At 57.3% G+C, this 24860-nt stretch overlaps 1 protein-coding gene across 1 annotated transcript; it reads right to left on the bottom strand.

The window, feature by feature from the left end:
- Positions 1-1857: 1857 nt before the first annotated feature.
- STRA6 (stimulated by retinoic acid 6) lies at positions 1858-24860 on the bottom strand. The gene is made up of 19 exons (XM_029238270.1): positions 24732-24860; positions 23802-23982; positions 18813-18879; positions 18424-18509; positions 16715-16854; positions 16096-16119; positions 15746-15912; positions 14320-14442; positions 12557-12624; positions 12314-12390; positions 11982-12043; positions 10874-11036; positions 7163-7238; positions 5988-6121; positions 4736-4853; positions 4545-4646; positions 3735-3898; positions 3322-3471; positions 1858-2672 (listed from the first exon to the last, which is right to left on the bottom strand). The coding sequence occupies exons 1-19, from the start codon at positions 24793-24795 to the stop codon at positions 2503-2505; spliced, it is 2136 nt and encodes a 711-aa protein (XP_029094103.1). The 5' UTR covers positions 24796-24860; the 3' UTR covers positions 1858-2502.

Consider the following 24860-nt stretch of genomic DNA (forward strand, 5'->3'; position numbering starts at 1 on the left):
AACCGACTTGAGGGGTGGAGGGCCTGGCAGCAGCCTGTGGGTCTCTTAGGATGGGGTCAGAACCTGGAGACCGTAGAACCTGTGCTGGGTCAGAGACACGTCTCCCTACTGCCTTTATCCCTGCCCCTTTCCTGATCAAATGGCGCTATGCATGGGGACGAGACCCCATGAGAGAGGCTCTGAAGCCTCTGACTAGAGCCCCCAGAACTGCTGAGCCCAGCAGAGTGGAGGCAGGGAGGCCAAGGGACGTGCGGTAGCAGTTGTGAGCCTTGGAGGCTGGCCAGCCCCGCTACCTCCTCCTTCCACATACAGCGCCTCCCCATCCCCGCCCCCCCCCCACCCCCATCAGCTTGCAGCTCCTGCTGAGCTGCTGTCACCAGAGCACATGTCAAGGATGACTGCACCTCCGATGGAAAGCAGCAGGATGGTGCCGAGTCCCCTGTGCTCTGCCACTTTGGGTAAGTCACTGCCCATCTCTGGACTTCAGTTTCCTCAGAAAACAAAGGATGGGCTAGGATATGATAACTCATTGACTCTGACCCACTGACCCTGATTATCTAAGGCTTGATAATCCTAACCCAGCTTGGACCCCTTGACATCTCTGGCTCCATTCACAGTTGAGCAGGCTTGGCTTCTTGGAGTAGGATGTGGGCCTAAGACCTGAGTCGGGGGCAGCTGGGGAACATTTGTGCTCTGAATGAACTAGCTACTCGCTTGTTTTAAAGTCATCCATGGCCCCCCATGCCCTCAAGGTGAAGCCCAAGTTCCCCAGCCAGATGTTCGTGGCCCCTCTGACTGGCTCTCCAAAGTCACCCCTCCCCACCTCTCTTGGAATGGCTAATGAATTGTTCCTTTAACAGTCTGCGATGTGTCATCCTCTGTACGTTTACTTATACTGTTCCATCAGTCTGGACACCCTTCTCCTGTTCCTCACTTGGCTAAGTCAGCTTTTGAGAGTCGGCTGAGGTACCACCTCCTCCAGAAAGCCTCCCTGGATGCTTTTCCCTCACGCCCCCCCAGTTGGACTAGGCCCCCTCCTCTGGCTCACACAGTCCTGAGTGTCCAGTGTCCCAGCCTGATTACACTTTATTATGACTCTGTTTCCATATTAAGGGCAGAGACCCAGTCTGCCTTCTCATTCCTGAGACCCCGTCAATCACTAACACAGGGCTAGGAAGACATTTTTCAGTGGGCTGCAGTGGGATCAGACCCTGCCCCCTTTGCCCTCTTCCTGGGCATCCTCGAAGGTGGGTTGACGCTCCCTGGCCCTGCCTGGCTTCCTGCGAGTTTGAGGCTGTCGTTTGGGTGCAGGAATGTGATGTAATTGTGCAGATACTTCTGGAGGCCCCACTGATCCAGGTGTGTGGGGTGGCCACATCTGCCCCACCCTCGGTAGCCCCAGCGCCACAGTGGCCCCCAAACCCTCACTCATACATGCCCGCACCTCAGTCCCCAGCAGGGGGAGGGACCCCCTCAGTTGCCCTCCCTTCTGCATACTAGTCTCCTCCTACCTCCATACCTTTATTCATATTGTCTCCCCATCTCTTGAAATCTCTCCTCCTCCCCAAATCCTGCCCATTCTCGAAGACCCAGAATCAGTCTTACTTCCAAAGCCAATGCTCACACGACTCAGGGGTGGCACCATATGTCCCCAGTCTCTCCACCACCCCAAGGGATGTGGCCATGGTTCCCATTCTGCCCCCCATCCAGTGCCCAGCCCAGCATTGACCAGAGTACCCCAACCCCACCCAAGCCCCATAAACACAGTGTTGATTGACTGAGATGCCGGGTGGTTTTCCCCACGTACCCCTCCCCTTCAGGAAGACTGTTTCTTAGGGACAAGTTTATTACAGGGAACACACTAACCTCTTTCATAATATCTAAAGGCATACCAGCTACAAAAATACCAGGCTCTCAAGTGTGGCCAGCTCAGTGTGGGGCCTGGTTTGAGCCGTGACTGCTGCCGGGTAGGAGCCCACGGCTTCCTCCCGGGCTGCCTTGCAGGCCACAGGGACCCCCAGGAGGAGCGGGGAACGCTGCAGGAGAGAGGAAGCGCTGTGTCTGGTCACAGTGGTGTGTTCCAAGGCTGAGTGGGTCCAGCTGGAATCCTAGGTTGTCCCGGCCTGCATCACCAGCCCCGATCAGCAGAAGGCTTCCGTGAAGCCTGAAGGCTGGCGGCAGAGCCAGCGTCGGGAGGCTCCTGGACCGAGGGCCTAAACCACCAATTGCTTTCTCCAGAGCCCTAGCTGGCTTCCCAGGGTCAAAGGGGCAGACCAGAGCCTTCCCAAGGCTTGAGGTTCACAGTGCTGACAGACTTCCACCCAAGCAAAGCAACCCCCGGCTGGCGCTGAACCCCCGGGACCTGCTGACAGAGCTGGTGCCAAGCAGAGAGGCTGCCATGGCTGGAGTGATGACGCTGGGAGAGCTGGGGAGGGAGTGGGCTGGGAGGATGGGAAGTGCTCCAGCACAGGCAAGGACACGGCGGGGTGGCCTTCCCCGCCTTCAGGGCTGGGCACCGTTGGCCCGGGCATCCGATAGGGCTGTCTTCCGGAAGGCCTGCAGGGCTGGGTTGTGAAGCAGCGTGTATGCCAGACCCCAGCGGGCCCTGCCTCGGCCTACCCGGGGCCCCGCTCCCTTGGCCAGCCGGTCCTTGGTCTGCAGCAGCTGCACCCCTGAAAAGAGACCTTCCGTGAGTCACTCAACACACACCCAGCCAAGCCCCACCCCCAGCGCCAAGACCTGAGCAGAGTCTGAAAACCCCTTGTGTATGCAGGGTGAGGGAGGCCGAGACTGGGGCTCCAGGTGCCCGTTCACAGGGTGGGAACAGGAGAGTGTGCGGTGCAGAAGCGTGTTTGTTAAGGCTCAGGGTGTCATCCTCTGGGTGGCCAGCAGAAGAGGGAAAGGATGAGCTCTGTGGAGGGGACTGGAGGCAGGGCTGGGACAAGGGTCCCCCTCCCTACTACACACTTCCCAGGCAGCAGGGCGGGGGAGGACGCACTGCTTAGGAGAGGCAGGGGGTGGCCTGGGGTGGTAGGGGTGACGCAGCCCCTTAGCTCTGAGACAGCTGTCTCATTCTCCACGTGAGGAGTGAGTGTGTGTGCACACACGTGACGGAAAGTGTGTGTATGTTAGTATTATGGGAAAAATTACCCTGAGACGGACCAGGAGAATTCTCACTTCTTCTCTCCCACAGGCAGCCCAGAGAGGATGTGGGCATTTTCCTAGCCCTGTCTCCCTTGCGTTGCTGGAGAGGGGGCGTGCCTCCTTCCTGGGAGAAGCCGGGTGGGCTCAATTCCCCCCATTCCCAGTGGAAAGGCTCACCTTCCTCTTCCTCCCCCAGTCTGAGGCCATCCTGGGGGGCCGTGCGGGGCTGGGGCCTCCGAGTTCGCAGGAGCAGGACGCAGAATGCTGTCGAGGCTGGATGTGACTGGCTGGCCTCCATCTTCAAGAAGTTGCAGTATGTGTGGTAGCCTGGGTGGGTGGGGAATGGCCGTGCTAGTGCGGGAGGGCCCCAGCCGGCACCTAACGCAGACACAGGGAGTGCCCGGCACACCCTGCATGCGAGCTCGTGGGCACCTGAGCGTGTCGCACGTGCACTGCACATGGCCCCCTACACATACCCACAGCCTGGGGTTACAGACATCCTCTGTAGGGACTAGATCAGGGCAGACCCTCCCGCACTGCTTGGGCAGCCTGAGCATCCCCTGCCCCCAGCTCCTGCCCAGTAACCTTACCGGGGTCGAAAGTGGCGGCTCTAGGTGGCAGCAGGCTGAGGTCCATCTGGCCAAGGTGGACAGCATTGTAGAGGGCAGACAGGAGCACTCGCCAGGTGGCCATCATGGCACCCACCAGCACATTGATGGGGAAGAGAAGGAAGGTGGCCGCATAGACTGCTCGCCTGGGGCCAGGGAGAAGAGAGCTGAGGCAGGTCCTCACACAGAGTCCCTTCCTCAGGGTCTATGGCAGACCTAGATGACCACAACTGCCGTGTATTGGTTGGTTACATCTCTGTGTACCCATCTTCTGGGCTGCGTCTGCTCTCTCAACCCGGCTCACTCATCCCACCCATCCGGGAGACAGAGGCCCAGAGAGTCTGGGAGACTTTGCTAAGGCTGTCTGGCTAGTCAGTGGGGTTTAAGTCCAGGTCCACCTGGATCTTTCTATGACCCTGGTGCCCCCACCTCCCTCTTCTGGGTCCCTTGTCCACTGACTCTAAGTCTCTCCTGGGGCCAAGGTGCTCCCACAGCCTAGCACGGAAATAATATTTCTGTTAACCTCCTTCCTGCAAAGGGGAGAGCAGTATTGATCCCCAAAACAGGAAAGGCTCATGGGGGTATTTCTGGCCCTGTGACAGGTAAACAGAGAGGTATTTTGGACTAAGCTGGGTCACTGACCCCTTTTAAGGCAAGCTCTTTTTACTGTTCACTGGGCTCCCCATTAGAGAAAGGGGAAAGATGGCAGACGAGGGAGAAGGGCACAAGGACAAAGACACCAAAGAAGCAGCTGAGGGCCTAAGGGAGGCGCAAGCCCAGGAGCAACCTCACCGGTTGGTCAGCTCTGGGCGTCCATGGTGAGTGTCTAGGAAGACCCAGTGGGCTGCCATGTTCTGCAGGGTCACAGCCAGGGCCAAGGTCAGCCAGAAGGGCCTGTGGGGGGTGAGGGGATGGGGCGGGTGTCACTATTAGTGGTCCTCGGGGAAGCGGTCCCAGAGCCCTCGGTCCCTTGCCTCACTCACCACGAGGATTTCAGGGATCGGAGGAGCAGAAGGTTCCTGCCGTGGAGCACGGGCATGAACACCAGGAAGGTAAGGGCCAAGGTCCCCAGGAAGAAGAGGATCTGCTGCACCAGGAGCCCTGCCAGCATGGGGAGGAGAACAGGGAAAGGCATCAGCCCACCCTTGCCACTCCCAGGAGCCCCAGGCTTTGGAACTGGGCAGACCTGGTTTCAGATACCTGCTCTGCTGCTGCTTAGCTGTGCCACCTTGAGCAAGTTACTTTACCTCTCTGAGCCTTGGTTTCTTCCTCTTTAAAAAGGGGATAAGCAGCCCCTACCCAGGAGGGCTGTCGTGAGGATCCAGTGAGACAGTATCTGTGGTAACTCTTTGAAAACCACAGAGTGCTTTGCAAATGTTATTTTCCCCCAGTTGCTCCTGAGTCCTTGAGGACAAGACAGTATTTGAAATTAATGTTTGCATTCCTACTGGCCAAAGCCTGGCACATGGTAGGTACCTGAAAGTTGCCTGTTGAAACAGTTGGCTAATTGTTTCCATGGGATATGTACAAAAGGGTTTCAGAGGCATAAAGTTTACCTATACGAGGAATTATGAATTTTAGTGCTAGTGATTCGTCTACCCCTTTATCATCTTTTTCCACCTCCGCCAGCAAGGTGAGAACTGAAGGAACCAGCAGCAGAGGGAGAAACCAGGCCCTTGCTTCGGCAACAATGGCCCCAGCCCCCTCACATTTGCAAGGAATTTATTCACCGCAGTGCCCAAGGGGAGAATCAGAAACTCGGAGCTTGGAGGGGTCCTTGAAGTTAATCTAGTCCAGTTCTCTCAGAGCAGGGCCCTCCTTGCGGCCCCCAACCATGGCCACATAACCATGCTTGAATACTTCCAGTGACAGGGATGACCTCCTGAGACAGCCCATCATGATATTGCCCTCCCTTACAAAAGCAGGAACATGCCTCCTCGAACTTTCCAGCCCTGGGTCACCTTCTGTGTAAACCCCTGGTGGCACCCAGGAGCCATCCTCATGTGACGAGTATCCTTTTACCAAGGGCCCCTGCACCTGCCCCCCCACCCCCCCTGTGTGGACTCCCTGAGGGCAGGGAAGGCAAGGTGGGTCCCTCCTCTTGCTTTTGCCCCAGAGCCAGCTCCAGCACAGGCAGACCCCCAGAGGCAGCCAAGACCTGCTGAACCCTCCCCTCCCCCACTCGGGCCAGTGGGGCCTGCCGAGGTCAGGTGGAGTGGGCAAGGGGGCGCTCACCAAGGCAGGTAAAAGCAGTCTGGTAGGCGGTGAAGCTCATCCAACAAAATATGGCCTGGCGGGAGGGGCGAGGGCTCAGGGGCCGGGGGCCCATGTCCAGGGCACCCCCTCGGTGCAGAGCTCGCAGGTTGGCCCTGGGGTGGGAGTGAGGAAGCCAGCGATCTCAGGGAGCACACACGCTCCCTAATTTCCTGCTCTGGGCCAGCCTCTGGCTGAACTCCCAGTCTAAGTACAACCCACGGCCATGGGCAGGGAAGCCCAGAGCTGTGGGAGCCCAGAGGAGCTACTAACCCAGCCTGGGAGATCAGGGAGGGCTTCCCAGAGGAGGTGATGTCTGAGTTGCATCTTAAAGGATGAATAAGACTAAGCTGGTGGGGGGCGGGGCAGGGATCAAGGGAGACAAATTAAGGCAGAAGGCTCAACCTGAGCCAAGTCAGGAACGTGGGACACAACAGTAGGGATGGAAAATGATTTGCAGCTCGGCCGTCAGGGCAGGAGGCAAGGTTCCAGGCAGGCAGAAGCTTGAGGGCCTTGATATGCCAGCCTAAGTAGAGCCAACCCTGTGAGAAAAGATCCTGGGGCAGGAACCCTGAGGCCTGATAAATGTACAGCATACGGACCAGCTCCCTGCCAAGTCCGTGGCCCTCCCCTCCCCACCCACTCTACTCCCAGCTAGAAGCTTCTCTCCCTCTCTGCCCACATTTCCTCAGTGCTCTAAGCTTACCATTCACCATGAAAGGGCAAGGTAGGCGGCTTGGCATTCCATGTCCCACAATAATCTCTCTGGTGCCCCAGCGCCAGCCAGTCCACTCCTCGCCCACACTTCACACTTGTTCTTGCCCACACAGTTCCTCCCGCCTGTGGCACCCTTCCTCCCTCATCTCCACTCCCAGGTAGCATGCCAGCTTTCCCAGGTGGCCCCATGCCAGCCCTTCGTCAGCCGTACATCAGTCGCAGATGTTTCTCCAACCGGACAGGGATGCCCCACCATCTCCACCCACCACAGGGCAGCTGGGCAGCTGGGCTCAGTAAGAGCCTGGTCCTGCAGGGACTCTCCCTCCCTCCAGCCCCTAGCTTCTCCCCACAGGCCTCCTGGGTCAGGGGTCCTGCAGGCCCACAGGGCTCTGACCCCTTCCCCACGTCTGCACCGGGGGGAGTCAGAGCCTGTCACTCACCTGTGTGTCACCAGCGAGCGGGTCAGCATGAGGAAGGTGAACAAGCAAGACAGAACCAAGGCCGAGATGTAGCAAACTGGAAGGTGGAAAGGGAGCAAAGTGGGAGGTCAGGGCCGGGGAGTCTCCTGGGAGACCCCGAACTGCTGCCAGGATGGTACCTGGGTGGGAGTTATCCCTGCCCCATGCCCCACTCTGAGCGGAGGCCTCTTGTCACATCCCCTGTTCTCAGATCCAGTATAAGTCGATGACCTTGGTTGACCAATACTGCCAGGTGAGATCTGGTGGCCAAGACAGAGAGAGGCCGGCTCTGAGGCTGCAGACCTGGCCCTCACCCCGGTCTTGCTGCTTCCATTGCTGTGTGACCCCCAGTGAGAGACTCCATCCAATGTGGCATCTGCCTTCAGCTCCATGGCTTCCTGGCTGTGTGGGCTTCAGGGGGTCATTTCCTCTCCCAGCCTCAGCTTGCCCATGCCGGGCACACTGCTGGGCTGCCCGTCTCCCGGCATGTTGTGAGCCATAAAACCCCATCAGGGCCTGCGTCAGTGGCCTTCGTTAAGATGTGAGCGCCCGTCAGTGTGGCCTGAGTCCATCAGAATGAGGGAAGTGACCACGGCTACCCATCTCCTCCCCGGGTCGCCACCCACCCTGTCCATTTGCACAGATCATGAGTTCCCTGTATCACCAGCAACTGGGGGAGAATGTATGGTGTTGTGAACAAGCCTGGCATTTAGCATAGCAGGGATGCAGGGCTACAACCCTTCCACCCTATATCCACATCTAGTCTTACTCAACACCCTCGTAGCAACCCCACAGGAGAGGCCCAGGGAGACACGGGACCAGCAAAGAAGCTGAGACTCAGAGAGAGGGCCTGACCCGCCAGCCACACTGCTAGGAAGTGACAGAGCAAGTGGTGCGGTCATTCCCAAGCAGACCCAGAATGAGCCCAGGGTGTCTGCACTCTGATCTCATTGGTCAGCCAAGGGACGTGTTCCTGGCTCCCATCAGACTCAGGAGGGGAGCAAACACACACGGGAAAGGCAAGCACTAGGCCCTTGTAGCCACAGGCTCTGGAGATGTGGGTCTCAGCACCGACAGCGTATTAGGATCACCTGGAGTTGTTCAAATTCCCATGGCCCAGGCTGTACCCCAGACCAATTAAATCAGAATTTCTGGGCATAGGACCCAGGCCGTAGCTTTTGGGAAAGCAACCCCAGTAATTCCGATGTGCGGTCAGGGTTAAGGACCGCTGAACTGGGTTGTTTGTTTGTTTTTTTCAAAGACAGGGTCTTAATGATCTATTTCAAACAGCAACTGAGTGAAATCAATCAGCCAACCGACACGTGTAGAGCTCCTGCCACAGTGGTTCTCAGACTCAGGCTGGCATCAGAACCTTGGGGAGCGCTTGTCCACTCACAGAGGCTGGGCACCACCCTCAAGGTTTCTGAAGTCTGGCTCGAGCCTTGGGATTTCTTACAAGTTACCAGGTGATTCTCAGGCACAGCCAGTATTGAGGATGACCGCTACAGAAACCCGCGGCCGATCTGCCTGTCCCTGGCTCACTCGTCTGCGGGTGGAAGAGGTCACTTTTCTGAAAGGCAAGGCTAGGAGAAAGCCCTGGACACGCGCAGCTCTGCCCTGCTCCATCTGCCCTCCTAGAGCCGACACGGTGCCAGCGAAGGTACATTCTGGACTGTTTCTGCCAGGAGGTGAGGAGCCTGCCTGCTGAGGCTGCCCAGGTGAGTGAACAGGTTAACTGGGGTGAAGGGTTAGCCAGCCGCCTTGGCCCCAGCCTGGCCTTTGGTCTCCATTTGTCTACCTCTTGTTCCTCTCTACCTCAAATGTGTCCAAACTTGGGTCCCTCCTAATCCTGGTACCCGTAAAATCTTCCTGCACTTTGCCTCCTCTGGGACTCTGCACCTGCCCCCTTCTGGGCACTGATTCCGTGGATCAGTCTGTCTCCCCTATTCAATCAAGCGCCTCTAGGACAAGGTTGCCCTTAGAGCTTCAGCACCCATTTTGCAGGTAGGAAGATGGAGGTCCAAAGGAGTAAAGTGGCTTGCCCGGGTCACACAGCTGGTAAGTGATGGAGCAGGAATTCTAATCTGGTCTGCCTGACTCAGACTGTGAGATTTCTGTGAATGATGCCAGGCTTATAGTCCAGGTGCTAGGTGGGCAGCCCTAAAACAGGCTCTCGGAGCTCAGAAGACATTCGCTTCTTAGGCTAAGAACAGACCAAAGGGTCCCCAAGCTCAGATCTAATCTCAGTTCCATCCCTGGCTTGCTGAGTGCTTGGGGCATATCTCTAATCCTCTTGGGCCTCAGTTTTCCTTGTCTGTGGACTAGAAGGTTAAACACTGATCTGTTTGACCCCTGCATCCAAGGAGATCCAAAGTGGGAGCATTTGGGCTTGGAAACTGCAACATGTGACTAGAAGTGTCAGGTGTGTTGAGTAGAAACCAAATCCATTGTCCTGGACATTTCACTTCCTCCCTCTGCCTTTTGATTTCCTGCTCTGTGAGATGAGATCAGTGATGCTGACCTAACAGGGCTGCTGTGAGCAAGGTGTGAGCTTGGATGTGGACTGATGTGGGCCATGTCTGCTCCTGCCTGTGGCCCAGATTGCAGCCAACTTGGAAAATCTCCCTGGAGATGTCATTTTCAGCCCATCCAGAACTTGTCACCTGTCTATCCTGTGGGCTTTGGCCACAGTTCCAGGGAGCAGACGCACTCAGGAAAGTGGTGGGAGTGGTGGTCGGGGAAGGAAGCAGTCACTGCACACACCCCTGCCCACTCCTACTCCCTCCCTGATGGTAATCTGTAAGAAAGAGCTGCAGAGCAATCACACCTCCACCTGCCATACGGGCAGCCTAGACTCTGACCATCACATGTTACTCCTCCAGAGCCAGGGTGCCTTTGCCTGTGCCTTTGCCGGGGACTCCCAAGCCAGCAGAGGGTGCAGGCCCCATGACACCTGACCACCAGGCTTTGTCTCAAGGTGATGGAGAGCCCCAGCCTGGGCATCAGGAGATTGTGTTCTCCTCTTGGCTCCCGTCTGCCTGGCTGTACGACCTCAGGTGATTCCTTCCCCATGTGTCAAGTGAGGATACTTCTCAGTCTCGTCCACAGGGCTGTGGAGGTGGCGTAGGTGGGAAACAGGGATAAGGGATAAGGAGGCATCAGACCACAGAAGGGGAGACTAGTATAGTTCCCGGGCCCAGGAGCTCATTGTCAAGGGAAGGAAGGAGAAAGCAAGTGCCTGGAGGACAGGGATTGGGGAAGAGAAAGCATCCGCCCTGCCTGACCCCACGCACCTGCCATGAGGATTAGCTCAGAATCCTGGTGCACTGTCCCACTTCACTGCCTCCTTTTCCCCTTCCCCACCCGCAGCAAAGGCCCGGGGCTGTCCCCTCAGCTCACACATACCACACCCTCCCCCACCTCCACGCCTGCAGAACTGGGCAAAGTCACTAGGGGTGGGGGTGGGAGACACCACACAAGCTAACAGGGGCCTGCTGAGGTGACCTTCAGGTCTCAGAGACTTGGAACTGGAAGCTCCAACCACCCCAATTTGGAGATGAAGCAGCCAAGATGCAGAAAGGGGAAGGGACGTGCTCAAGGACACCCCGCATGTCCGCAGCACCTGGGACAGAGCTCAGGTATCCCAGCTGAGGTCCCCACTGCCGGCCCTCAGGGGCTCCCGAGAGGCCTCACCTTCCAGAGCCCACAGGTAGTGCTTCACCAGCTCCACCACCTCCTGCCTGTCCTCTGAGAGCACGATCCCAAAGCCAGCCAGCAGGTAGGAGACGTCCGTGGTGATCCCTGCCCTCACCTTCTGGATGGTGGGTATCACGCCCACCAGTAGCAGCAGGGCCACCTGGAAGAACCCGCAAATCAGGGCGGCAGGGCCTGGCTGTGCTCACACCAGGCACTCCCATCCCAGGAAAAGTGTGTTCTGAGACTTCAGGGAAGAAACTCTGGCAGCACACGGGCTGCCTCCACATGCCCATCACCCTTCACAGTGTTCTTATCTGTCCCTTAGAGCAGCATCCTCGTGCCTCTAATCAGCACATTACAAACAGATACGACTTTAGCCTCACAGGCCTCAGATATGCTTTCAAGCAGCACAAGTATACACGTGTATCTCTGATTGCCTATCAATCATCTATCTATCTAAAACTTCAGAATATAAAATTTCCAATTTTTCCATGCTGGACAAAGCAAAGTGTCCTATAAATGAGCACAGGCACTGAAGCTGGACAGGCCTGGATTCAAATTTTGGCTACCCTGAGATATTGACTGTAGGAACTTGGCCAAGTCAAGTTCATCTCTCAGCCTCAATTTCCTCCATCTGTAAAATGGAGAAAAATCATACCTACCTTCCAGGGTTTTTGATTTTTTGTTTGTTTTTTTTTTCTGAGGGGGGAGTAGTGGTGGTGGGGATTTACCAAACATATATTATCTCACTAAATCTTCCCGACTAAAAGGAATTAATCTATTTCCTCCATTTCACAGCTAAGCTAATTGTTTCAGGGATGTTGAGTAACTTGCCCAAGGTCACTCAGGAGGTAAATAAAGGAGCTAGGATTTAAATCCACATTTATGTGACTCCAAAACTCGTGCTCTGACCCTGTGTGAGCCCAACAAGAGTTACCATCCCCTCTCCTATGGGTAGGCCAGCATTCCCAAGATGGCCAGAAGCAGCTGGACAGGATTTGGGTCGGGGCTTTTGGAGAGCTGAGCTGAGGGCCTGAGCCATCTCAGCCTTGGGGGTTGGGAGCAGGGGTCCAGAGGCAAGTGGCACTACAGAGGCAGGACATACCTGGTAGATGGCCGTCCCTGTCAGGGTGACTGAAAGCACCAGCTTCAGGGGGAGTCGGAATCCTGCAGTCCCCAAAAGGAGGGGTGTGGTGAACTCCAGCACCATCCAGCCCCGGGAGCCCCATCCCTCCCGAGGCCTAGGACAAGGGCCAGGGCTCACAGGACCCGGGACCACCAAGGCCAGGCCAGGGGATTCCCCTTCTCCCAAGCTGGGGTTGTTCTTCCTGATGACAAGAGTTTTGGGGAAAGGAGTGGACCTTCTACTGCAGCTGTTCTACACAAAAGAGGGGTGAGGTCACCTGTCACTCTTGACCTCAGCTCCCCACGCCATACCTCGCTGTGGAGTGTAGATGCAGTGTCTGAAGTAGATCCAGGCCCGGGACAGGAAGCCCTGCTTGGACGTGTGGGAGCTGCAGAAAGACCCAGGCAGGAGGGAGCTCTCAGGAGAAGCCCCTGCCCTGAGCCTGGGCCCCAGGGTTTGGTTCATTCCTCATCTCTGCCCCACCATGCTGCCCAGTGCCAGCCTCCCAAACAAGCCTGCCTGCCCAGACCTGTCCCCTGGCCCTAGGACCTCACCTGCTTTTCAGCTTCTTCTGGCAAAGGAGGGTCCTCAGATATTCTTCAGAGTAGCTGTTCTGCAGCCCCTGTGGCGACAGACAAATGGACAAGCAGATGGGACCTGTCTTGAGCCATCCCTGGGGCCCTGGCTCAGGGTAGGTGCGCGTACAAACCTCTTGGCAGTGGTGGAGTACAGAGAAGGGCCATCCCGTGGGGACGAGGTCCGTGCCCCCCAAAGCTGCCCTTTCCTCCTCCGTAAATAAAAGACTAATCAATCTCCTATCTAAGAATTCTCAATGCAGGGAAGTTCTTCCTAAGGTCTATCTCCAACTCTCTCCAACTTTACTCAGTCACATCACATCACTGCTTTCCTCCTGGCCCTCTGGCCTCTAGTAGCTAAGACTGAAGCAAAAAGGGAACTTATGTCCCACAAGCACATCCCTGACCAGGACACGGGATAGGGCCATTTCAGGTCAGATCCCCCCAGCCCTCCCCTACTCCAGGGAGATCACAAGGGTGACCTGATTTGTCTAAGCCGCATTCCAGGCCTTAAACTCCCTGCCAAGTGGCAGAGGCCCACAGTAAGATGCAGTGAGCCCCTGGCCCCTGACGATTAGGAAAATATAGGCCATTGTCACCTGTTGCCATGGCAACCCTGGGATCCAGGGCAGGTGTGGGTCAGCTCAAGGCTTGACTGTGTCCTTTGAGGCTTAAAACTCTTTGACCAAGGGCCAAAGAGGATTTTAGTTCTCCTAAGACTTCCCAAGAGGAAAGGCATGCAATGGAGGGAGAGGCCGAGAAGATCCCTGGAAGGGAAGGGAAGGGTCTGGATGAGGTGGTGTGTATCCTGCGGAGCTGCTCCCCTCTTCTGAGCATCTGGAGGGCAGTAGTGACAAGTACTGAGGACCCTACTGCTACCCTGTGAGAGCGAAACCCGGAGTCAGGTGGGCCTGTGGGGGACCCAGGGTCGCCCCGGAGATGCTGCGCCCACCCGCCTCTTCTCCCCTCACTCTTCATCCCTCCATGGGGACCTCACTCCTTCTCTGGCTTCAGTCCTAGCCCCTCTCCTGAGCTCCAGGCCCACAGTCCAGCTGCCCGCCAGACCCCTCAGCGCCACACACCTACAGCTACACATCGTCCCCCGCACAACTGCTCTCATCCAGCGTTGTGTATGTCAGCGACTGGCACCACGACCCACCTGCTGTCTGTCCTAGATGCCACCCTTCAAGCCTTTCCTTCCCCCTCCACGTCTGCAGAGCAATCAGCCTTTTGCATCTGTGTCTTTAACCTTTCTAAAGGGCCTCTGCGGAGCAGTCTCCCTCTTCCTCCCCTCTCGCCAGGAAGAGCACTGGGCCCCGCCTCCACCCATGCTCCCAGGTCAGCTGGATGAGCCCTGGTTGCACTTCTCACAGCGCACTGTAAATATATGAGCACCCTGGGAGTCCTGGACGTCTGACACGAGTCACTCGGCTAAGTCCATAAACCCAGCCTAGGGCCTGGCACAGGGCAGGCGCTTAGAAGGTCTACCTAATCTCAAATAAGATTGTCATATCTCGTAAGAATTCTCTCTTGCCATGGGTGCCAGCCGAGGGCCTGGCCTGGCCTTTGCCTGGGGAGGGAGGACCAACCAGTCCCTCTGCGACTCAGCAAACATTTTCTGAGCACCTGTTGTGTTCTAGGCTCCACAGCGGGCATGACCACATGTAGGGGAACAATAGATATGGGCGAGTCCAGGGTGTCTTGGGTGCTGAGTACAAGCCCACCCCAGCCCTGCCCTTTACCTTGGAACCCGCTGCTGCCCCATGACTGAAGCTTTTCACCAGCTGCACCGGGTACCAAAGGCTGAGGAATCCGAGGCCCAGAAGGAGAGGCAGAGAGGCCAACAGAGAGTAGTACCTGTAGATCTGGATGGGCAGAACAACGCCTAGACACACCTACCTTCTGCCTCCTTCCCCCAACCGAAGACCAGGGTTCATTTCCCTTCCCAGCTCACAGCGGGCCCTGAGGGTGGTCTAGGGTGCATGGGAGGCTTCTGGTTCTTTCACTAACCCCAGCCAGGGCCACTTGGCACCAACTTCTACTTCCCCTTCTCAGGCCCTGCAGAGGTGCTTGCCCTCTCCCAGGCCCCTGGACTCCCAGGTCCCTTACAGGAGCCAAAGGGAGTATGTTTTGTAATCCCCTCCTACTCACCCCAGGGGGCTGGGATGGGGCCTGAAACTGGGGACATCCACCTTCTATGTCCCTACGTTCCTGGTGCTTTGACACAGGCCTGATTTTTTCTATTACAGTTTGCAACCTGGGCATCTGGGAAGTACATGCTCTGCCTCCTGGGGTTGAGGCCCTCCTAGGGTTGAATATGTATTCATCTATTTGTTAATTCAATCTGTTTTTATTGAGAGCTTAGTATGTGCCAGGTCCTGGCTGGTGAAAAAGACCAACGAAGTCCCTGCTCTCACAGAAACCACCTAATCTTCAACTCTACCCTGAGGGATTCGTGTTATCAACTTCATTTATGGGGGCAGGGCAGGGTTGGGGGGAGCCTGAGTCTCAGAAACGTGGTAAGGTGTCCTCAAAACACCTCGCACCACCTGGCGTCATTTCGTATATTTGTGTGTTTGACTGTGTGTCCCCTTCTGGAATGGCAGCTCTTGGGATGTCAGGGACTTCATCTGTCTTGTTCACAGCTGTATTCCAGTGCCTGGAAATGTCCCTGGTGCAGAGTATATGCTCAGATATGTTTGTGGAATGAACAAAGGAAGGAAGGGATAAAGCTGGATTCAAACCTGGGTTGTCTGACTCTGTAGGCCACACCCCCACCCTTTGGGCTCTGGACTGGTCAAGCTTCACACCCCAGCCAGCTCCAGTGAACCAGGTTCTGAGGTTCTGGAATTCTCTTTTTAGCCCTCTGAGACCATCCCCCAGCTCAGCACTTGCGTCCTCCAGCTCTCTTCACTCCCACTCCAGTCTGGCCAAGGGAAGTCTGGGAGATCAATAATGGGGGGATTTCAGGCTTCCTCTCCCTCCTTCTCTGCCCCTTCCCCCCTCCTTCCCCCTCCCAGACTGGAAGCTCCTGAGGGCAGGCCCGGCTGCTTGGTCCCCAGCCTCTCCCACAGAGGGGCGGAGCTTGGAATGAGCATGTGTGTAAAGGCGTGGAATCCTGCGCAACAGGGAAGCAGGACAGAGAGGCCGTCGTAAGTCAGCGGTTACCTTGGGTGACACCGGACACTCTGCCCTTTGCCAGACCTGGACCCCCAGATGAGCCCAGGACAGCACGCTGCCGAGCAGGTGTGCGGCTCCATGCCTGACCGTGGCACAGACAGCCAGGGGATAGTAGAGGGCAGGGTAATAGAGCAGAGCCAGTATCCTCCACGGCCCTGGAAGGCAAGACAGGCCGAGAGACACAGGATGGAGGGGCAGATGTGGGGCCTGGGCCCAACCCACCCAAGCTTCTCTCCTGTCTCCATCTTCCCAGCCCCTCAGCTGATTCCGTGGGCAGGAGCCCTGCACGCAAATCCAGGCTCTGACTAGTATCAGCTCTGTGATCTTGGGCAAGTTACCTCTTGGAGTCTCAGTTTCCCCGTCTGTAAAATGGAAATAATATATAGTACCTTAGCAAAGGTAAAATGAGAAGGTATGTGTACAGTGCCTTAGCCCAGTGCCTGAGTCAGTACTCAATAAATTAGGCTACTATTTTATTACTCTTCCCTTCTCTGACCCTCAGCACCTGCCACTGTAAAATGGGGCGAATAGCTGCATTTTGTGGAGTTGCTGTGAGGATCGGATCATCTAAGGAGGTCATGTTGCAGGGTGGTGGCTCCTCTGGATGGCCGCTGTCCTTTTTACCATCACCTCCTTGAGCCCAGCTCAAGTCTCCAGGACCCCTCCCCGCACCCCTCCCCACCCTTCTTCATGCTCACACGGGACTGGGCTGTCTGGGGGACTCAGCCTGTGCTCCCTCCCTCCCGAGGGTGGGATTTGCACAAGAGCAGAGAGGGCAGTATTGACTCAGGACAGAGCAATAGAGGTTTCAGGCACTGTGGTGGGACAGTTGGGGAGGGCAATGGGACAGCGTCTTCTGGTCTATGGCTCATGACTGGAACGGGGAGCCCCAGTACTCTGGATTCCCACCTGCCCCCTCCCATCAATCCAGCCCAGGGCCTCAGCTGTGCTGGGTACCTTGGTCGGGTGGTAAGGCGAGAGTCAGGAAAGGCAGTGGGTCCTCAGTGGGGAGCAGCAAGCACAGGGAGCTGAAGAGGACCGTGAAGACGGCGGCAGGCACGGTCCAGGGCCTGTCCCCAGCCAAGAAGTCCACAGGGCTGGTGCAGAGGCGGGGGCAGGACAGGGGGGAGTTGCTCAGGCCCTGCACACCCATTACCACACACCGAGTTCCATAAACCAGGGAGGTGGAGTCAGTTCCACTTTCCAGATGGGGAAACTGAGGTCCCTTCGTGTATTCATTCCACAGATGTCTGTGTATGTAACCAGATCTGGGCCCTGTGGCAAAGTGACTCAGGAACATCCCCTGCCCCACCCCCTGCAACAGGCAGACACAGAAGGAACAAGCCTGAGCACTGCTCCCCACCCACCCCCCCCCCCCCCCCCGCCCACTCTGGAAGCTTCAGGAAACAGCCGCCTCCACGCTAATCGGTCTGTCTGGGCTGGCTGACCTTCAGAGAGCTGGAGAGTCACAACATCCTTATGCAACAGCCGCCACCCTGGCCTGGGAGTGGCCCTGGGGCAGAGGGCAGACAGCGGGCATGGCTGTCCCAGGCATCACCCCTCTGGGCTCAGGGCAAAAGCCACTCAGACGCTCTGCTTCTGTGCTCCAGTTTGCCTTCATGCCCTGAGGGCTCCATCCTGCTTCGGTCTCCCCCAGGCCCTCCCCCAGGCAGGGCACGCTCTTTCCTGGGCCAGCCAGTGTGGCAGAAACCCCAGGCTAGTTCCTCACAAAACCAACATGGCAGGCCCCACCTCAGTGTGCAGCCCAGGCCTGGGGTGCAAGACTGTCTACACTGGGGCTCCACCTACCACCTCCCCCAGGCCTTTGGTCTCTCCCACACAAGGCTGCCCGGTCCTGTCTCCTCAGGGTCATCCCCGTCCCAGACTCTGGGGTTGCTGGGCTGAAGGAGACGGGGAGAAAATTTCAGCCAGAGGGACTGCAGGGCAATCCCTCATAAATCTGCCTTGAAGCATCAGGGTCCAGGTAACACCCTCAGGGAAATGAGGGTCAAGATGGCATGGAGAGGGGCTTCCCTGGTGGCGCAGTGGTTAAGAATCCGCCTGCCAATGCAGGGGACACGGGTTCGAGCCCTGGTCCAGGAAGATCCCACATGCCGCCGAGCAACTAAGCCCGTGCACCACAACTACTGAGCCTGTGCCCTAGAGCCCGCGAGCCACAACTACTGAAGCCCGTGTGCCTAGAGCCCGTGCTCCGCAGCAAGAGACGCCACCACAACGAGAAGCCCGGGCTCCGCAATGAAGAGTAGGCCCTGCTGGCCGCAACTAGAGAAAGCCCGCGCACAGCAACGAAGACCCAACACAGCCAAAATATTAAAAAAAAAAAAGACAGTGTGGAGTGATCGCGGCCTGTCGAGACCATGGACTGCCTGAGGGGGTGTGTTTTAGAGCTGGGCCCTCTTGGGCTCCGTCTCCCTGGGGTCTGGAACAGGAGTGGGTGCATCTGAGTGGGTCCCTCCCCTTCCCTCAGGGGGTCCCAACTAAGCCTGGAGATCTGGGTGGGGATGGGGAGACCCCCTAGACCGAAAGAGTTTGGGGTGTCCCAGAGGCCAGAGCTGGCTTCTAGGTACCTAACAAGCCACCACCCTCCCAGAGTGGCCCTGTCAGCTAGGCCCCCTGAGCGGGGGTGCCCAGGCCAAGGCACCAACCTGGGGAGCCCAGGCCTGCCGTGCCCACAGTGGGGCCAGAGCTGACGGCGCTTCACCAGCATGGCCAGCAGCAGCAACACGAGGATCTGAAAGGAGAGCACAGAGGAGGGCTCGGGTGCCCAGGCCTTCCCTGAGGGGCTGAGTCAGGGCACTCAATCCCAGGACCCCCTACCCCGCAGTGCACACTCCTGCAGCAACTGGGGACTGGCTAGGAGGTGACAGAAGTTTGAAAGGTTGGTCTGCATCCTGGTTTGGGTCCCCACCCTGGGAGAACTCCCGGTGCCCACTCCCATATTTGGGCTCCCCGAGTCTCCCTTCACCAGCGCCAGCAAAGAACACATATCCCCCTGTTCAGGCTGGCAGTAGGCGGCAAGCCAGTTGGGACTCACCGACAGCACGACCAGGCAGGCGTGGTAGAGGCCGGGTGGCACGCTGGGGTGGCAGGAGGGTACCAGCCTGCAGAGTGAGTGAAGGCTGAGTCAGGCCGAGGTAGGGAAACCCCAGGTGTGCAGCCCAGTCTGGGGTTCCAGGCTGTCTATACTGGGGCTCCACCCACCACCTCCCTTGACCCTCTGATCTCTCCTAGACAGTTCACCTTCTCAGGGCCATTCTGGGCCTCTGATGACCCTGAAGTGTGCCGGTCCCATGCCCAGCTCTGAGGTTACAGGGCTGAAGGAGACAGGGGGCTCCCAGGGGAAGACATGGTAGAAACAGAATGGGCCAGCTTGGCCTTTCTATCCATCAAGGCCCACTTCATTCCTCCCTCCTCCAGGAAGCCTCCCTGACTGCTCCAGGCCTCAGATCTCTCCTCAAAACTGTGGCTGAGCATACTGCCTGGGTCCGGCAATCAGCAATTGGTCCTATGATTTGTCCTTCACTCACTGGAATCCAAGTTTGGTCTGTGTCTCCGACTGGAATGATCTACCTTGGTCTTCCAGGATTTATGTCTCTTCATTACCTGTTTTATTAAGGGCTGAGTCACATGGCAGAGGAAGGTATCAGGTAGAAGCCCTGAGCTCAGGGCTGGACGTGAACCTGGAAGAGCTGATAGGACTGGGTTCCTGGGGCAGGGGTAGACCTCTGGGTTTGCCCAGTTGGAGCCTGGGAGCGCCAGAAGGAGGTAACCAGTGTGGGCAAGGCCACCAAGTTCTGGTGGGTGAGGCATTAGAGGAAGCCCTGCAGCTGCGCCCTCCCTGCCGCAGGCGGGGCTCAACCACCCAGCTGGGCTCTTTCCTGCTGTGTGGAAAAGAGGGATCCCAACGGTGAGCCTGAGTACTCTGTGCTGGAACACCCCGAGCTTGGAAATCCCAGAGAGTGAGAAGCAGGAAAGAACCCGGTCACATGGGCTTGTCCTTGGGGTGGAGGGACAGAAGAAATCTGTTTTGTGCAATTTCTTGGCCAGGGCAGAGTCAGCCTCTTCCCAAAGCAGTAGAGTTGGTGCCATGTAGGGGATCAGGTTCCTGCTGTCTGAGCTCAGGCCTCACACTCCCCACTTGCAACTCTGAGGCATTTTACTCGAGTATGTGGGGTGGGGTTTGGGTGAGGCAGGGCCCCTCACCAGCCCCAAGAGTTCAGAACCACCACTCCAGGCCCTCTCAGCCTGCATCTCATCACCTGACAAAGTCCTACTCAATCCTGCGCCCCCCACCAGGCCCAGCCAGGGCAGGGGCTCCGTAAACTGTCCCTGGAGCAGCCTGACTATTTCCCACTCACCCCAGACCAGGAGCCACCCTCACCTCCATGGACCCCCTCCAGGGCCCCGTCTGGGGGCATCTCTGGCCCTTTCTGTACCACCCGGGGCCCCCCATCTACCCTTTACTTAGCTCAGTTTGGCTGAGGCTCGTGGCCCCTCAAATGTTTGAGGTCTGAGTGACAGAAATTTGGCTGAGCAAATGTTTGGCTGACAGCTCGTGGACCCATGTTTCGTGCTGTGGGACAGGCAGGATGGCACAGACACAGAGAACGCTATGTCAGGGAGGGTGGGCGCTTGATCCTTGAGGGGGCACAAGCACATGCTAAAGGATGCAGAAAAGGGAGAGAAATTTGGGGCAAGGCCTCAGAGGGGGTGGTATTTGAGTTTGAAAGATGGTGGCATCTCTTTAGGCAAATAAGGGGCAAGGGAGCTCCATGTAGAGGAAAGAGCATGAGAAAGTGGAGTGACAGGCAGTAGACAGTGAGGCTGGGGCCAGGCAAGGTTTTCAGCTTGATTACAGCGCAGAGGGCAGGCTGAGAGCCGGTAATAGCAGGCATGAGAGGCACTAGGGAGCCACTGAGGGTGTCTGAGCAGGACAGTGTTCTAGATTTTAGGAGATTTCTGTGGCTAGATTTGAATAACAACAACAACAGTAACTAGTATTGACTAAGCATCGCGTAAGTGCCAGGCACTTTCTATGTATTAACTCAGTTAATTACCTAAGAGGTGGGTGCTATTAGTATCCCCCTTGCCTAGATAAGGAGAACAAGGCTCAGAGAGGCTAGGTATCTTGCCCACATCACACAGCTAGTAAAGCACCAGAGCCAGAATTCGAACTGAGGTAGTCTGACTTCAGCAGCCACGTGTGACCAGGATGTGAGAGGCAAGGAGTACATGGAGGAAGATATTAAGTTGAACCACAAGAAGCTGCCATTTCTTTCCATCAAAAACAGTTGAGTATCAGCATTTTCAGATGGTTCAGCATAAACAGTCACGGGGGAGCGGGAATGTCAGGCAGTATCTCAGCGGTATTTAGGTGGAAGACTTTACATGCCTTAATGTAGAGGAGCAGAGAGAAGGGGAGTTTCTGGGATGACTGTAGGCTTCTGGGCCTTATTCCAAGATGAAGAGTGAGGACAGAGTCCAATGGAACCCAAGGAAGCTGAGGCTCGGTCTTGGGCAATTCAGAGGTGGTGACGGGCACTCAGGGACAGAGGCCGGCCTGCAGTATGGTGAGGACACTGAGACGGAGAAGAAGCAAGGCAACTGTTTCTGGAAGTTTGGCTCTGAGGTAGAGGTTGCAAAGGGCCCCATCCAGAGGGGAGGGCAGAAAACATCTGTGTGGGTGAGAGGGAAAGGCTGACTGTCTGGGCCGGGGGTCTGTGGGCCTGTGGTCCCCGGGGGGCCTGGAGCCCTGCTGCCTGACCCTCTCCCTGCTCCCACAGCAGAAGAACCTGCAGATCACCCTGGCGTTGACCTCTCTTGGTGGGAGGGCAGGCCATGAAGGAAGCCTCCCAATTCCGCCTTCCTGGCAGCCCTTTGAAGTGGTGGGGAGGTGACTGACATCCTGGACAGCTGCCACAGATGTATTTGTATCCCCAGGCTCTGGCTGGGAAGCTCGGTATTGATGATAAGAGTGGATGACACATGAGCACATGGCAAGTAGGGCCCATAACTTGACCAGAGGAGCCTCTGGGGGTAGAAAAGAGCCAGCTCGGCTTATACACATCAATCCTATGTCCACAGAAGACCCCAGACAGTGTGCATCCCATCGCCATCAGACTCACCCCCGCCCCCAACCTCTCCAACCAGGTCCTGGCGCCAAGGGGGCACTCGGATAAATGTGACCAGGAGATTGAGTCCATCCCAGACATTGTCACCAGTGCCCACCACCTCGACTCCAGCCTGCTGGGGCGCGCTGAGGCACAAGGGGGACCACTGTGCAGAGCTCCTCAAAGCTTTGGTGCACCACCTCGCCGGGGTGTCTGACTCACACAGGGAGAAGTGAGTCCAAGTTTGCCTCCTTGGGATTCCCCTGGGATCCCAGCTTCCCACTCCCACCTTTGGCAGGAAGTTCGACTTGGTTTGGCCAAATAAGTAGATTCAAACAAAGCTCTTCATTCTTACCTGCAGTGGGAGAAGGGAGCTACAAATTCTAGATGACACCCACCTTAGGAGTGGTACTGCTCATCACCTAGTCCCTGCCATGCACCCAACTTTATTCTAAGGCCATATCGAAATACCTGAGCCACAGAGCTGGCTGCAGGCAACTGGCCCCAGCCAATGCCTGGGCCCTGAAGTGGCTAAGGACACAGCTTCAAATTAGGGCCTTAACTCAGGTCAGATTCTGTGTCCTCTTGGGGCTCCCAGGCCCCTCTCCATTCTGCTGCTTCTCCCACTTCACACATACACAGCAGGAACCTGGGGAGCCCCGGGCTTTCGAGGTCAGCCAGGGAAGGGGAAGAGGGCACCCTTTTGCTGACAGCAGGGCTGCTTTCCAGGTGGTCAGAACCCTGAGTCCTCCAAACAACATCTCCTTCCCCCAGGCCTGGGTGGGGTCTCCATCCCTGCCGGGTGACCCCGGCCTGGCCAGGCCACAGCCCTGGCCTCTGGGGAGGCACGCGAGCATTTTTCCCTTCTCCGGTTTTGGTTGTTGATGGAGAACAGATGTGCACACATCTGGCTCGGCAACCCCCAGCCTCACCTTTCTAGTTCCGCAAACCTTCAGACAGAGAAGGGAGGTAGGGGATGGGGCCGGGGCCAGGGACAACAAGGGGAGAACTGGGCTCTGGGGCCCACGCAGGCAAGGCGTCCTTGGCAGCATGGGAGCACAAGGAGGCCCAGCTCCTCCACCAGGGTACCCAGACTAAACAAAGATAGAAGGGATCTGGGCAGAGGCGGCTGTGGGCCGAGTCCTCAGGCCACGCTGGGCTGGGCTGAGGCCGCCTCCCTCCCCTGGGCTGCCCGAGCACTCCTGCTGAAGAGAACAAGGCCTCCTCAGCCTCACGGAGCCTCACACCAGCCAAAGCCAACCGGGGCGGCATGTTTCCTCAGGCCTCCCCCTGCCCCAGGCCTGCCCAGAGAACCTGACGCTTGCTAACGGCACACCCCACATGGTCACCACAGGGGCCAGTAACACCTTGAAGGCAGGCCTGACTCCCTCAACCACTCACCCAGGACTCTCCACCCTGGTTACAGGCCAGAGTCACCCAGGGAGCCACCACAGCCCAGCTGGATCTGAGTTTGCAAGGATGGGGCCCAGGAATCTGTTTTTTAAACACACCACAGGGAACTCCCTGGCGGCCCAGTGGTTAGGACTCAGTGCTTTCACTGCCAGGGCCGGGGTTCAGTCCCTGGTCGGGGAACTAAGATCCCGCAAGCCGCATGGCACAGCCCCCAAATAAAATAAAGTCCAAAAACAAACACACCGCACAGGTGCTTTTTAGGTGACTAACCTGGCCCAGGTCCTCCACCTCAAGTTTCTTAACACCAGCACAAAGGCTGTTCTCACCTAACAGGCGAGGAGACTGAAGCCCAGAGAGGCTGTGACTTGCCAAGGGTTCACACAGCAAATGAGCGGCAGAGCCCCTCTTAGCAGCCCTCGCTCAGAGTCTTCCCCACACCCCCCATCAGTAACCTGCCACACCCCATGGGCTGGCCGACAGGGCCAGGGGTTCCGACTCACCCTTCCGGCTCAAGCTCCTGGCCACCCTGGGGCTCGTCGATGTACCAGCTGCCGTAGGAGTCATCGTCGTCTGTGGCCCCGGACGAGGTCTGGTTCCCTGCTGCCTGGGTCGACATTCTCTGGCGCTTTTCCTCTGACTCCCAAACCAGAGGGAAAAAGCCACTACAGATGTGAAAAGAGGCTTGGGGGGGGGGGGGCGAAGAAAGAAAACTCAAACAAAGAAACGTTTCTCTTTAATCCTAAAGGTTACTTTCTTGCTTTTAGCTCTCTGGGAAAAGTCCTCCTGGGAGTGAGGGCCTGGGCCGGCTGGCACAGGAGAAGGGGAAGGGCTTCTCCTGTCCCCTCCTGTCCCTTCCCGCCCAGTCTCGCGAGGTCCTGCAGGAGGGAGTTATCCCTTGGGGATGGTGCCCCCTCAGGGTCCTTGGGCTTTTGCTGGAGCACCCGTCTGTCTCTCTCTATGACTGGCCACCGGTAGGTTTTGACTCAAAGCACCATTTTCAAAGAAGTTTTGTCCAATCCAAGCTGCCCACAGAGAGCACTCCCTTCCTTCCCCCTCCTCAAGCCCACCCAGATGGACCCACAGACACACACTCAAGGAAGGACCAGGGAGGAAGGAGCTGCGGAGATGAAAGGGTGGGCGGGCAGCGGGCAGCGGGCGGGCTCAGCACAGTCTGCCGGCCCCTCCCAGCTGGACTCCCAGCCCCTTCCGCTCTCAGGGGTCCAGCCCAATCCCCCCTCTTTGTTCAGGCTCCCTCGAGACCATCCCCCAGCCTCAGCCTGCCCCTCGCTGGCCCCCTTGGGCCTCAGTGATGGGAACACACCGTGGTCCTCACAAGACCCCCTTCCGGAGGTGGAGGTCCGGCTCCATTGGCGGCCCGAGCCTGGGAGGAGTGCGGCCAGGAGGGCCGGCACCTGACTGCACGCACATACCTGCCTTCGGTGCCTGCCCCAAATCGCCCACACATCTGCAGGGCCTTACAGACAAGTCAGGCATTCCAGCAACCCAGGGAGACTGCTGGGCCAGGGCCAGAAGGAGGGGAGGGAGCCCGTCCGTTCCTT

Source organism: Monodon monoceros, unplaced genomic scaffold (assembly GCF_005190385.1).
Source record: "Monodon monoceros isolate NGI ecotype Baffin Bay Population unplaced genomic scaffold, NGI_Narwhal_1 Super_Scaffold_21, whole genome shotgun sequence".
Taxonomy (NCBI): domain Eukaryota; kingdom Metazoa; phylum Chordata; class Mammalia; order Artiodactyla; family Monodontidae; genus Monodon; species Monodon monoceros.